The 12,582-nt window shown below is 58.0% G+C and overlaps 1 protein-coding gene across 3 annotated transcripts in view; it reads left to right on the forward strand.

The window, feature by feature from the left end:
- NISCH (nischarin) overlaps positions 1 to 10,304 on the forward strand; it is a 34,126-nt gene extending 23,822 nt beyond the window's left edge. Inside the window, exons 14-22 of one of the 3 annotated variants that reach the window (XM_054595466.1) lie at positions 839 to 963; positions 1,405 to 1,494; positions 2,119 to 2,168; positions 2,999 to 4,399; positions 6,295 to 6,730; positions 7,232 to 7,388; positions 7,882 to 8,010; positions 8,526 to 8,687; positions 9,075 to 10,304. In XM_054595466.1, the coding sequence (XP_054451441.1) occupies positions 839 to 963; positions 1,405 to 1,494; positions 2,119 to 2,168; positions 2,999 to 4,399; positions 6,295 to 6,730; positions 7,232 to 7,388; positions 7,882 to 8,010; positions 8,526 to 8,687; positions 9,075 to 9,685 (3,161 nt within the window). In that variant the 3' untranslated portion in view covers positions 9,686 to 10,304. The remainder of the gene's footprint in view (positions 1 to 838; positions 964 to 1,404; positions 1,495 to 2,118; positions 2,169 to 2,998; positions 4,400 to 6,294; positions 6,731 to 7,231; positions 7,389 to 7,881; positions 8,011 to 8,525; positions 8,688 to 9,074) is intronic. The other 2 variants (XM_054595463.1, XM_054595464.1) reach the window with 2 other exon arrangements.
- Positions 10,305 to 12,582: the final 2,278 nt, after the last annotated feature.

Below are 12,582 nucleotides of genomic sequence, written 5' to 3' on the forward strand. Positions count from 1 at the left end.
GGGGAGGGTCAGTGGGACGTGTTCTGTGGGAAGCCGGCCACAGGCACTGGGTATGGGTTGTCCTCGAGGTCCTCTGCCCTAGTGTATGTGCGAGGCTCTATAGAGATGTCAGATCGGACTGGGGCTGCATTTAGTCATTTTTCTGGGAAGAGGCTCTAGGAATGAACACGTTTAAGGCTCTTGATAGACATACTGCCAAACTGCTCTCCCGACAGGTGGGCCCCCTCTCCCCAGTGGGTGAGTGAGGCCAAGTCCAGGCCACGTAGTCAGTCTAAACTTTGCCAAAGTGAGAGGCAAAACTGGTGTCTTATTCCAACTTGCAGACGGCTTCTATGATTATTTGTGAAGGACGGTGAACGTTGTTTCATCTGATGTCTATTGGCCATTCTTTTGTGGAATGTGTCTGAATTTTTGCTGTATGTCTCCTAATGGAATTTCCAACTGTATCCTCCATTTTTGTCATCTGTAGCAGACTTTTATAGATTAAATATAAATGTTTGTCAAATATTACAAGTACTTTTTTCTCATTTCATTTGATTTTGATTTATCTGAGGTTTCTTTTTTTACTTATAAAAGCTTAGTTTGTATGTAGTCACATTTCAAATTCCTCCTTTGGATGTAGGTTCAGAAAGTCTCTACCCTGAGATTAGATAAGTAGTCATTTGTTCAAGTTAGTTTAAGGTTTCAGTTTTAACATTTTAATTCTGTAATCTGTGTGGCTGGGGTCAGGGGTCTGACTAGCCCCTGGCCATGCTGGAATCCTGAGGGCCCAGCCCCGTTGTTGAACGGCTGCTCTCCCTGCCCCGCTGTCCCACCCGCCTGCCCCTGGTCTCTCCAGGAATCATGTTTGTGCAAGAGGAGGCCCTGGCCAGCAGCCTCTCGTCCACCGACAGTCTTACTCCTGAGGACCGGCCCATTGCCCGGGGATGCTCTGATTCCTTGGAGTCCATCCCTGCGGGACAGGTAATGCCTGCCCCTTGCTTCTGGGGATTGGTTAGCTCTGTGCCAGCTCTTTGAGGCTGTCTGGAAGTAGGAGGTAGCCTGGCTAGAGTTGAGGCAGATGCTGTCAGTGCTTGGTGTACTGTGCCTTGTAAGAACCTGTGTTCAGCCTCCTCCCCCTCCCTCCTCTTCTCTCTCCTCCTCCTCCCTCTCCACCTCTGCTTCCCCCTCCCCTTCTCCCTCCATTAATGAGAATAGGCAGTTTTCTCCCACTGCGCCCTGGGGGCCAAAACCAGATGACCTTTAGTCCTAGGGACCCCCCAAGGAAAGCACTTCAGAAGATCCTGGGGTGATGGGGGCTTTTTTGGGTTCCAAACCCATTAGGAAGAGTTTCTCCCCTGCTGCCTGGCACCCCAGAGCCATTCTGCCCATTCCTGCATGTCTCCCTGGTCGTTTGGGACACAGTATGACTCCGGCACCTTCTCTGTGACTACTTCTGAGGGTTCAGGAGCTTCTTCATGTGTCCTGAGAAGAGAGGAGGAAGGCAAGTGTGGTGTGAGTGGCTCATTTGCCGTGTGTGTAGGAAGTGTGGTTGCTACCCAGGTCTCCCTCCAGCCCTGTCTCTGTTCAGCAACACAGAGTTATGGCCGTGTGACCCTGCAATAGTTTGCAGAGCCCTCGCCCTGTCCCAGCGCTCCTGGGCACTCCCTCCCTTCACCCTCCCTGGGGTCACATAGTAGGAAGGAGGTTCCCTAGTCCTAGGTCCTCCCAGTTGCCCAGAGACCACTGGGAAGGCATTGCTAGGAGCTGTGCAGCCTCTGTTATTGTGACTTCTGGCTGGTTGCCAAGTTGGCATACGGTTCCTGTGGACCCTGGGGGTGGCACAGGGAGCGCTCAGATGCCAGGCACGTAGGCACAGACTGAGCTGCAGGGTGGCAAGAGGCGCTGGCCCAGGAGTTGGGAGTGTGGGCTAGGGGCACACAGAGCCGGTTGGGTATCAGCCCTGTTATGCACTGGTGAGATACCTGGGAGTCTGCCTCAGGGGCCCAGAATCCACGCGAGAATGAGCATGGTTTGGTGAGGGCCTTTCTGCAGGGAGGAAGAGCGGGGTCCAGCACCACTGAGTGCCCGGCAATGGCTGCAGCAGGTCGGGGCTGACCACATTTCCTTCTCTGTCAGGCACCTTCTGATGATTTGAGGGACATGCCTGGAGCTGTTGGCGGTACAGGGTAAGGAAGAGGTTAAGAAGGCCTTCTGCGCCTTGTGACACACTCAGCGGTGGACTAGTGGTAACTAGTTGAATTTTGTTAAAAATCTGTTCACAGAAGTCCACCAGAACTATCTCTTTCTTTAAGTTAAATAAACACAGATGAGATGTGTTCTAGTCTGCTTCTAAATTCTAATCCCTAAATTTTGTCTGACATACACTAGGGGTTGGCAGATCAAGGCTGGTTTGGTCCACAGCTTGTGAGCTAAGAATGATTGTTTTGTTCCTAAGGTCTTTTTAAATATGTATTTATGTTACATGGATGGGTTGCCCCCAAAGTCCAAAGTGCTCACTCTCTGAACCTCTGTGGAGGAGGTTTCCCAGTCCCAGTGACACTTTTTCATGAGGGCAGTAATGGCCAAGAGAAGCCTGGATTTAAATGTGAAGGTCCTAGGAACACGCCTTTTGCAGGGCGCCCCTAACGGGAACTGTTGTCATCAAGTAAGTCCATGCCCTGGGACGCTGATTGCCTTCCGGGCTCATGGCCAGCATCTGAATGACTAAAGGTTTTGTGATGCTTTTGTTGGGGAACCGGTGAGATGTGGGCAGGACTGTACCGGACACCTGTCATCTGAGACCTGGGAATGTGGACTCTGAAGAAACTGGCTGTCCCTGCCTTCTGGCACTTTAGGTCCCCACAGGGCATTTGTCCTAGAAATAGGCTCAGCTATTTAGCAGGCTTGGGAGACGCGTGAGCTGGTTCCTTGGGTCCAGGGTGCAGCAGTAGGCTCCAGACATTAGAGGTGGGACACCCAGCCCAGCATGTCACTGACCTAACTTCTCCTCACACAGCCCAGAGCACGCAGAGCCAGAGGTCCAGGTGGTGCCTGGGTCCGGCCAAATCATCTTTCTGCCCTTCACCTGCATTGGCTACACAGCCACCAACCAGGACTTCATCCAGCGCCTCAGCACACTCATCCGACAGGCCATTGAGAGGCAGCTGCCGGCCTGGATTGAGGCAGCCAACCAGCGGGAGGAGGGCCAGGGCGAGCAGGGTGAAGATGACGATGATGAGGAAGAGGATGTTGCTGAGAACCGTTACTTTGAAATGGGGCCTCCAGATGTGGAGGAAGAGAACGAGGGAGGCCGAGGAGAGGAAGATGAGGAGGACGAGGAGGAGGAGGAGGGTGAGGAAGAGCGCCTGGCCCTGGAGTGGGCCCTGGGTGCAGACGAGGACTTCCTGCTGGAGCACATCCGCATCCTCAAGGTGCTCTGGTGCTTCCTGATCCACGTGCAGGGCAGCATCCGCCAGTTTGCAGCCTGCCTCGTGCTCACCGACTTCGGCATTGCTGTCTTCGAGATCCCACACCAGGAGTCAAGGGGCAGCAGCCAACATATCCTTTCATCCCTGCGCTTTGTCTTCTGCTTCCCGCATGGTGACCTCACTGAGTTTGGCTTTCTTATGCCAGAGCTGTGTCTGGTGCTCAAGGTGCGGCACAGTGAGAACACGCTTTTCATCATCTCAGATGCTGCCAACCTGCACGAGTTCCACGCTGACTTGCGCTCATGCTTTGCCCCACAGCACATGGCCATGCTGTGCAGCCCTGTGCTTTATGGCAGTCACACCAGCCTGCAGGAGTTCCTCCGCCAGCTGCTCACCTTCTACAAGGTGGCAGGTGGCTGCCAGGAGCGCAGCCAGGGCTGTTTCCCCGTCTACCTGGTCTACAGCGACAAGCGCATGGTACGGACAGCTGCTGGGGACTACTCCGGCAACATTGAGTGGGCCAGTTGCACACTGTGCTCAGCTGTGCGGCGCTCCTGCTGTGCACCCTCTGAGGCTGTCAAGTCTGCTGCCATCCCCTACTGGCTGCTGCTCACACCCCAGCACCTCAATGTCATCAAGGCCGACTTCAACCCCATGCCCAACCGCGGGACGCATAACTGTCGCAACCGCAACAGCTTCAAGCTCAGCCGCGTACCACTCTCCACTGTGCTGCTGGACCCCACGCGCAGCTGCACGCAGCCTCGGGGCGCCTTTGCCGACGGCCATGTGCTGGAGCTGCTTGTGGGCTACCGCTTTGTCACTGCCATCTTCGTGCTGCCCCATGAGAAGTTCCACTTCCTACGGATCTACAACCAGCTGCGGGCCTCACTGCAGGACCTGAAGACCGTGGTCATCGCCAAGACTCCTGCAACTGGGGGTCAGTCCCAGAGCCCACTTGGGGATGGCCAACCTGCTGAGGACAGGGTCAGGTGAGACTGAACACGGGTTCAGGGCTAGGGGCGTGAGGCTGCCATGTGCCCAAGGAGTTCACACCACTGTGTCTGAGACCACTCACCCCAAACCACATGTCTGAGTACCTGCAGTCTGTGCATGGGGCCAAGGTAGACGCAGCCCTTCGGTCACTTCTCAGTTTCTGACCACCCTCAGAGTGGCCTTGACTCTCTTGAGCTTGGCACTGGGCTGCTTCTCCTCTCCCAGGGCTTCGGAAGAGGCCTGAGGAAGCTGTCCTTCCACAAGGACAGTCTGGCTGAGTCCCCTGCCACTTAGCGCCCTGCGTGGCTGGATCTGGGTCCCTGGACTCCTGCCACCCCTTCAGGACAGGCTGGGGAGATTGCCTCGTATGGCCTGCTCTCGTCTGCTCCACGGGGCCTAGGCACAGCCTCTAAGAGTCACCCACCGCTCCCTCCCCCAAGGGGCTCACAGTCCTGTGGCGTTCTCTCGCGCCTGGGGGACTGCTTTAGGCGTCACCTGCCTCTGACACCCAGCTCTAAGCCTTACCCTGTTGAGAGCCACACAGTCCTTCTCAGGAAGACCTGGGTTGCTGATGGGTCCTCTTTCGGCATGTAATTTGGGGAGTCTCTTCAAAGGGACTTCCTGTTGGCTTCGAGCAGTAAGGTCTGAGTGTATGAGCTGGGTAGTCACCTCGTGCAAAGTTCTATTTCTTCTGGAGAGACTGAGGCTTCTATCCCCTGAGCCTGGATTTCCCTGGGCTCTCTCCCTGGGTTCTGTTGTGGGCTGCCTGAGGGTGGGGTAGAGGGAGCCTGTGGGGGGAATGGTCACACCCGCAGCTTACCCCCTACCTGGGGCTTGAGGGCCTGTGCCCTTAAGGGCACCCGTTTCCTTTCACTGCCCCTTGGCTTCCCATATGCTGGGGCTTCCCCATTCTGGGCAAGAAAGCCCTTTATTTGTCATCCTCCTGTCCCCTGAGATACAGTCCAGCTCACTTTCTCTTCTACGCTGGCGGACAGAGGAGGCCATGTTCTCACCCCAGCGTCTCACTCTAGCCTGCGCCGCCCAGCTGATGCCTCCAGCCTCTTCTTGGCCGGTTTGAGTGCCCCTCTCATGCCCAGCTCAAATCCCATGCCCTCTGTAGAAACCCCTAATGCCTTGGTGCTAGAGAACAGCTTGTGCCCAAGGTGGCCCTGCACAGCCGTCTCTTCATCTCCCTAGCCCTGTGCTAAGGCTTTGGTGACATTTCCCTGCCACCCCAAAGCCTGGCTGGAACCTGCCCACAGTGGGGACTGCATGCAGAAAGCAGGGCCCTGCTTCACCCCACACACACCCCCCCGTCCCGTGACAGCAGGAGGGCGGCACAAGGGCTTCTTAGGGGCGTGCGGCCCAGTGTGGGGTCAGTGCCCCAGGGGTCTGACTTGATGGCTAGACCATCCAATGGATAAGACAGTGTCCACAGGCATTTTTTGATCTAGGGTTTAGAACTGACTAGTGAAAACTTAGTGTGGCCATGTGCCTTGGTGGCCAGATCGGGGTGGGGGGAGGACAGGGAGCCTGAGCCACCTGAAGAGGACCCAAAGGCAGAGGAGCAATTTGAATTTTTTGTTCTCAGACCTGAGTGTGCCCTGGCCCCAGCCCTGGGCACCTGGGGTCGTGCTCTGGACTCAAGTGGCATTTCTGAGACCACTGCCACCTTCCCTGCCTGGAGTGCTAGATGGCCTGTCTTGCTCCCACCTGCCCGTCTCCCTCCCAAGAGAAACGGCCTGGGTACCATTTCTCTGCTGGTTCGTCTTCCCTTTGAAAACCTGGCGATGCAGTCCCCAGGGGCCCCAGAGGTGGAGCATGGCATGCCTCACACACGGAGGTTGCACATGTGATCTGAGTCTCCATTTTCGTCCACATCTTAACGTAGTGTTTCTTGGGGGATTCGAAGATGCAGCCGTGACCAGCATCCTCCAGAGACCCGGGCAGAGGCTCTAGCTCCAGCTCCAGCCCCAGCCCCAGCCCCAAAGGAGGTGCCAGTCTCTGTCCCCGTGGAGGTCCCAGCTCCGGCCCAGGCAGAGACCTCAGGCCCAGAGGAGACCCCAGCTCCAGCCCCAGCAGAGGCCTGGACGCCAGAGGAGACCACCGCAGAGACCCTGGCTCCAGCCCTAGTGGAGGCCTCAGCCCCAGCTGAGGCCCTGGCACAAGCGGAGGCCCCTGCGCAGTACCCAAGCGAGCACCTGATCCAGGCCACCTCAGAGGAGAATCAGATCCCCTCCCACCTTCCTGCCTGCCCATCACTCCGGCATATTGCCAGCCTGCGCGGGAGCGCCATCGTTGAGTTCTTCCACAGCAGCATTGCTGAGGTACTCGCCCGGGTGCGCGTCTTGCTGGGTGGTACTGGTGTGGAGAGGCCGCGTGGTTGGTTCCGGGGGTGTGGCAGAGCTGGCGTTGGGGTCAGCCTTCAGTTCTCCAACTTCTCTGTGCTGACTTTTTCCCCCAGCTTCAGCTCTCCACCGCTTGAGGGCCTGGGTTGGGAGGTCCTGGACTGCTCTTCTCTGGTTAGTTGTCCTATCACAGCCACCCCCTGGGGCCGCTCCTCTCCTCAGGCCCCTGGCAGACCCCACTGCACACCCATCTTGCACCCCTCAAGTCCTCTCTGCTTCCAAGTCTGTTAATCCATGGACAAGATGCAATGACAGTCCTGAGTCTCCCTGTCCCAGGCTGTGGGCAGGTCACCAGGGGGTGGAGCTAACAGAGGGGTGTCCTGCCCAGGGGTCTGTTGTCAGGCACAGCCTGAAAGAGAACTGCATGCTCCGCCGGCCCTGCTCTCCTGCAGGCCCCAACCCCAGCCCCTTTGTGTCCAGGTGGAGAACGAGGAGCTGAGGCACCTCATGTGGTCCTCAGTGGTGTTCTACCAGACCCCGGGGCTGGAGGTGACCGCCTGCATGCTGCTCTCCACCAAGGCCGTGTACTTCGTGCTGCACGACGGCCTCCGCCGCTACTTCTCCGAGCCGCTGCAGGGTAGGCACTGGGGCCTGCTGCCGTCTGGGGAGCTGCGAATCCACGCCTGAGGAGATGGGCTCCGTCCTAGAGCCAATTGTGAGGTCCCAGGCAGCAGTGACTCAGCTGCACTGGACTGAGAATCTCTTGTGGGGGGCAAGGGGTGAAATAGCACTCCCCCCAGCCCCAGCTCTGTCATGAGGGACCTAAGGCCAGGCATGGAAGCGCCAGCCAGGGCCCAGCAAGCACCTGGGTACTATAACCATGATGAGGTACTGAACAGCCTCCGCTCCTTGCAGCCTCAGTGAGAGGCCCCTGGCGACTCCACTGAGCCAGGCGCGGCTCCGTCCCTAGAACACATCACCCATAAGGCCTTGTGTGCGTGGAGGCTGGTGGTGGCTCCTAAGCAGCCAAGCCAGCCAAGGTGACCCATTCCTGCTGGACTCGGCTGTGCACCCAGGCTCTTCGTGCTCCCTGGCACAGCCACCACCACCCTTTTGTTCCTCCATCACAGATTTCTGGCATCAGAAAAACACAGACTACAACAACAGTCCCTTCCACATCTCCCAGTGCTTTGTTTTAAAACTCAGTGACCTGCAGACAGTCAACGTTGGGCTTTTTGACCAGTATTTCCGGCTGACGGGTGAGTGACCACTGCTTTGTCTTATTTTAGGTGAAGGCCAGTACCAGTGGGTTTCCACCTTCCATATGTGGGTGCATTATCACAGGCAGGGTTATCTCTGTGCTCCCAAGCCATTTCACCAGAGCAGGAGGAAGCAGCTTCAGGAACTGCTGAGAGTGCAGGACTCACCCGCCAGGGCTCAGAGTGGGAGGGAGGCCGGCAGCGAAGTGGCAGGAGGGCAGGCAGAGAGGGCCCTGTGCTCAAGGGCAGGATGTTTCTGACTCATACTTCCTGAAGAGAGAAAGCTAAGCTCTTTCCCTAATGCCTCTGTATCCCCTTCCAGAAAAATGTCACAGCCCTTCCGGCCTGAGAAATGGCTGCATCCTCAGGCCCTGTGATGCTTTCCCACATGGGCCTCCCTGGCCCTCGCTCTGTGGCTGTCAGGCCCAAGCTGACCTGCTAGGACTAGAGATAGCTCCAGGGGCAGGGCTGGGAGGGCAGGGGCCTGCAACCCTGACCAGCCCCTTCTCCCACAGGCTCCTCCCCGATGCAAGTGGTGACTTGCTTGACTCGGGATAGTTATCTGACACACTGCTTCCTTCAGCACCTCATGGCGGTGCTCTCCTCCCTGGAACGCACACCCTCACCTGAGCCTGTCGACAAGGACTTCTACTCTGAGTTTGGGAACAAGACCACAGGTACCCCTGCCCAGCCCAGGCTTCAATCAGGCCATCTGGCCTTCTCATCAACCCCAGAGCGCTTCTCTGCTTCTCTCTCTCTCTCTCACTTTTTCTGTCTTGTTGTGCTTAACCAGCTAGCATTTTCCGTGGGCTTTTTCATGGCAGAGTCCCCATCCCAGCAAACCCTCAACCATCTGGTAGACACACCTGAAGTGTCTGCTATGCTCTGGGCTGCCGGCCTGTGGGTCCGCCCCCCGCCCCCCCTCGCCCCGGGCATGGGACTTGGAATGCTCTCGCGCACCTCTGACAGATAGCCGTCTCCGGGTGGCTTGGGGCTGCTGGCACTCCCAGCCCAGCCACAGACCAGTTCCAGGCTCCAGCCCTGTCAGGCATCTCTTTCTGCAGGGAAAATGGAGAACTACGAGCTGATCCACTCGAGCCGTGTCAAGTTCACCTACCCCAGCGAGGAGGAGATCGGGGACCTGACATTCATCGTGGCCCAGAAGATGGCTGACCCGGAGAGGGCCCCAGCCCTCAGCATCCTGCTCTATGTGCAGGCCTTCCAGGTGGGCACGCCACCGCCTGGGCGCTGCAGGGGCACGCTGCGCCCCAAAACGCTCCTGCTCACCAGCACTGAGATCTTCCTCCTAGACGAGGACTTCGTTCACTACCCACTGCCCGAGTTTGCCAAAGAGCCACCACAGAGGGACCGGTACCGGCTAGATGATGGCCGCCGCGTCCGGGACCTGGACCGCGTGCTCATGGGCTACCAGACCTACCCGCAGGCTCTCACCCTCGTTTTTGATGATGTGCAAGGCCATGACCTCATGGGCAGCGTCACCCTGGACCACTTCGGCGAGGTGCCAGGTGGCCTAGCCAGAGCCGGCCAGGGCCGCGAGGTCCAGTGGCAGGTGTTTGTCCCCAGTGCCGAGAGCCGCGAGAAGCTCATCTCACTCTTGGCCCGCCAGTGGGAGGCCCTGTGTGGCCGGGAGCTGCCCGTTGAGCTCACTGGCTAGCCTGGGTTGCAGCTGGCTCTCGCTGCCTTCGTGGCCAACCTGGCACCCATACAGTGCAGGAAAGCAGACTTTCTTTGTTCTTTTTAAAATGATTTCTCCTCCCTCTTGGTTCCTTCATTTGACTGTCCTCCCAGAGAATGTGAACATCTGTGTTCAGCTGATTCTTTCTAGTCCCGGGAGTGAAAGGGCCGGCCCCTCTGGGGCCTCTGTGTGCCATCGGCCTCCTGTGGGTCTGTTGCCTGCCCCCGATGTTGCGTGGCCAGCCACTGCGGTGTCTTATCTTCTGTCATAGGACTGTTGTCAACATGTGGTGTCATGGGTCCTATTTACTCTTTTACATGTGTTTTCCTGAAATGTCAAGCCCAGTCTTGTGGATGTTGCTGTTGCGGGCGTTTGCTGCTAATCATGGAGCTGGCAGCAAAATGCACATTGGAAGTTCCCACCCTGTGCAGTTTCCCAAAGTGGAAGCTGCTCCTGGTCCAGACAAGTGGGAGAGCCCTGTGGGGGGCAGGAGTCCCCCAGGGCTGGGGCTGAGAGGGTTGGGGGCAGGGGACCTAGAGCTGCCAGCACCGGTGTGACTCACGTTGCCTGTTTTCTCTGGTCCAATAAAGTAGAGTTTGACACAGTCTGGGTCTTTTATTTCAGGGTCTGCTGGGGTTCCAGCAAGGGCATTGGCCCAGGACATGGCCTGAGGGAGAGAGGGTCCCCTAGAGATGCAGGAGGTGAGGTATAAAGGGGAAGGGAAGGAAGGAGGAAAGGCAGAGGGAATGAAAGGCAAAAGAAGTGGCTCTCCCCGGGTCAGAGGTTGGGTGGGTGGCACTGGAAGCTGAGGGGCGGGGGCAGGTTGTGAGGGGGCCTGTGGACACGGCCATGCCGGGCTGTGGCTAAACCTGGAGCGTCCGGGCAAGCAAGAGGAGTGTGACCCCCAGGCACACCTCGCACGCAGGAGCACTGCCCTTCTGCCTTCAGGCCTGGAATGTCGCAGCCGGGCCCAACCCCACCGAAGGCTGCACCTGTTGGCAGTGAGGGTGAGGCCTAGAGTGGAGGATCCCTCAGTGTATGAGTCCTGGGGGTCTCTTCAGTGTGGCTGCAGGCAGAAGGCCAGTGGGGAGCTGGCCCCGGTGTGGGCAGTGGAGAGGAGGGCCCATGCCCATCCGTGTTGGCTCCTGTCCTGAGAGGTGGGGATTCCCTCAGGAAGCCCTGCTGAGGTAGAACCTAAGACCTCTGAGACCCAGACCCTGTCCCCCACCTTTTACCCATTTCTAACCCTAGAGCAGGGCCCTTAAACCTTTTTTGTCTCCCTCTCTCATCCTGGTCCAATCAGCAGCCTCAGTCCCCAAGGCGCAGGGCCATTTGGGCAGGATGGGGGAGGGGGTGAGCGCGGAGCAGCCAACCCGGCTCCCAGGCCTGCTTCGGCTTTTCATTTTCCTTGGTTGCCGGCGGGGATGCGGGGATGCGGGGGTGCGAGGATGGATCCTGGCCTAAAGGACCCATCACCCTCGGGAAGACCGGAGGTGTTGCGGGGAGCCCTAAAGGGAGGGTCTCTCCATTGAACCCTGTAGCCAGATCACAGACCAGACCAGTGACCCCACCAGCTAGTAGGGGGAGTGGGAGCCTGCTGAGGATGAGTAGGAGGCAGGGAGGTGACAAGGCTTCCCCCAATCAGGCTGTTCTCAGAGGCATTTGCAAATGGCCACTTGCCTCTCAGTCCTCTGTAAACAGGACAGTGACAACCAGAAGCAGGGAGCCCCGTACCCAGGCAGGGCACACGGAGGCCTCCCTACCCGGGCTGCCGCCCCAGGCCCCACAACCCAGCATGTCAACAGCTGGCCCAACCTGGGCCCAGTGAGGACTTGGGCAGGGGCGGGGGGGGGGGGGGGGGGGGGTACTGCTGTGCGGTGCTGGGGGAGGGAGCACTCTGCAGGTAGCAGTTTTGGGATTGGATCTTAACACTGTTTAGCTGAGCGACCTTAGACAAGTTACCTCGCCCCTCCAAGCCTGTTTCCCCGCCCGTAACAGAGAGGTAATAAAAGTAGTCACACTCATCCTTTCATTCGTTCTACAAATCTGTATTGAGCATCTACTATGTGAACTAGACAGACACTGTCCCTGTTCTCCCATAGCTGACATTCTAGCAGGGGACAGAAAATTAAACCATAGTCAGCTTGTGGCCAGTGCTCTCGGGAGATGAAGGCTAGTGGCCTTTGACCTGAGACTGGACCTTGAAGTCAGTCCCTAAGAGAAGACGTGGAGGGGCAGCTGCTGGACGTGGCTGGGGCAGAGTGAGGGAGAGCAGCAGAGGTTGGAGAGGCTGGCCTGGGTGGACAGGTGTGTGCAGGGCTTCCGAGTGGAGGACAGATGGATCAGGACGGAGGGCACTGAGGAGGCCCCCGGGCAGGGGAGCCGGGAGATGCAGAGGCAAGGTTGGGGGCTGGACTAGTTGGAGGGGTAGCTGAGGCAGGTGAGAGGAGGACCAGTCCGCTGTCCACTCAGCACAGAGGCGGCAGGGAGTCAGAGGCCTGATCTCGCCCTCCGCGGTTGGAAAGGTTGAGGCAGGCAGACCTGATTCTGGCTGAAACCCTCAGCCTCTGCAGACACTTGATGTGGGAAGTTGTGTGCATTTGCATTTGAATTTTTTCCACAACCTCTGGTAGACCCAGGTTTGTGGCAAATGGTGGACTTGAAGGCTGTGACGTCAAGAGAAGGGTCCCGGGGCCAGGAAGCCCCAGGCAGGGCCTAGGCCATCCACACAGGGGTCAGTAGCCAGCACCTTCCCTTCCGCCTGCAGGCTGCTGATAGGCAGGAGGAAATCCTGGCGGGTTCCTGTGGGGTGAGCTGGCGGGGCCTCCAGGCTGCTTTTAAAGCAAGTGCCCGCCCCCATCGCACTTGCCCGCCCT

Source organism: Pteronotus mesoamericanus, unplaced genomic scaffold, assembly GCF_021234165.1.
Source record: "Pteronotus mesoamericanus isolate MK-2021 breed Mesoamerican mustached bat unplaced genomic scaffold, CSHL_Meso_final scaffold_54, whole genome shotgun sequence".
Lineage (NCBI taxonomy): Eukaryota > Metazoa > Chordata > Mammalia > Chiroptera > Mormoopidae > Pteronotus > Pteronotus mesoamericanus.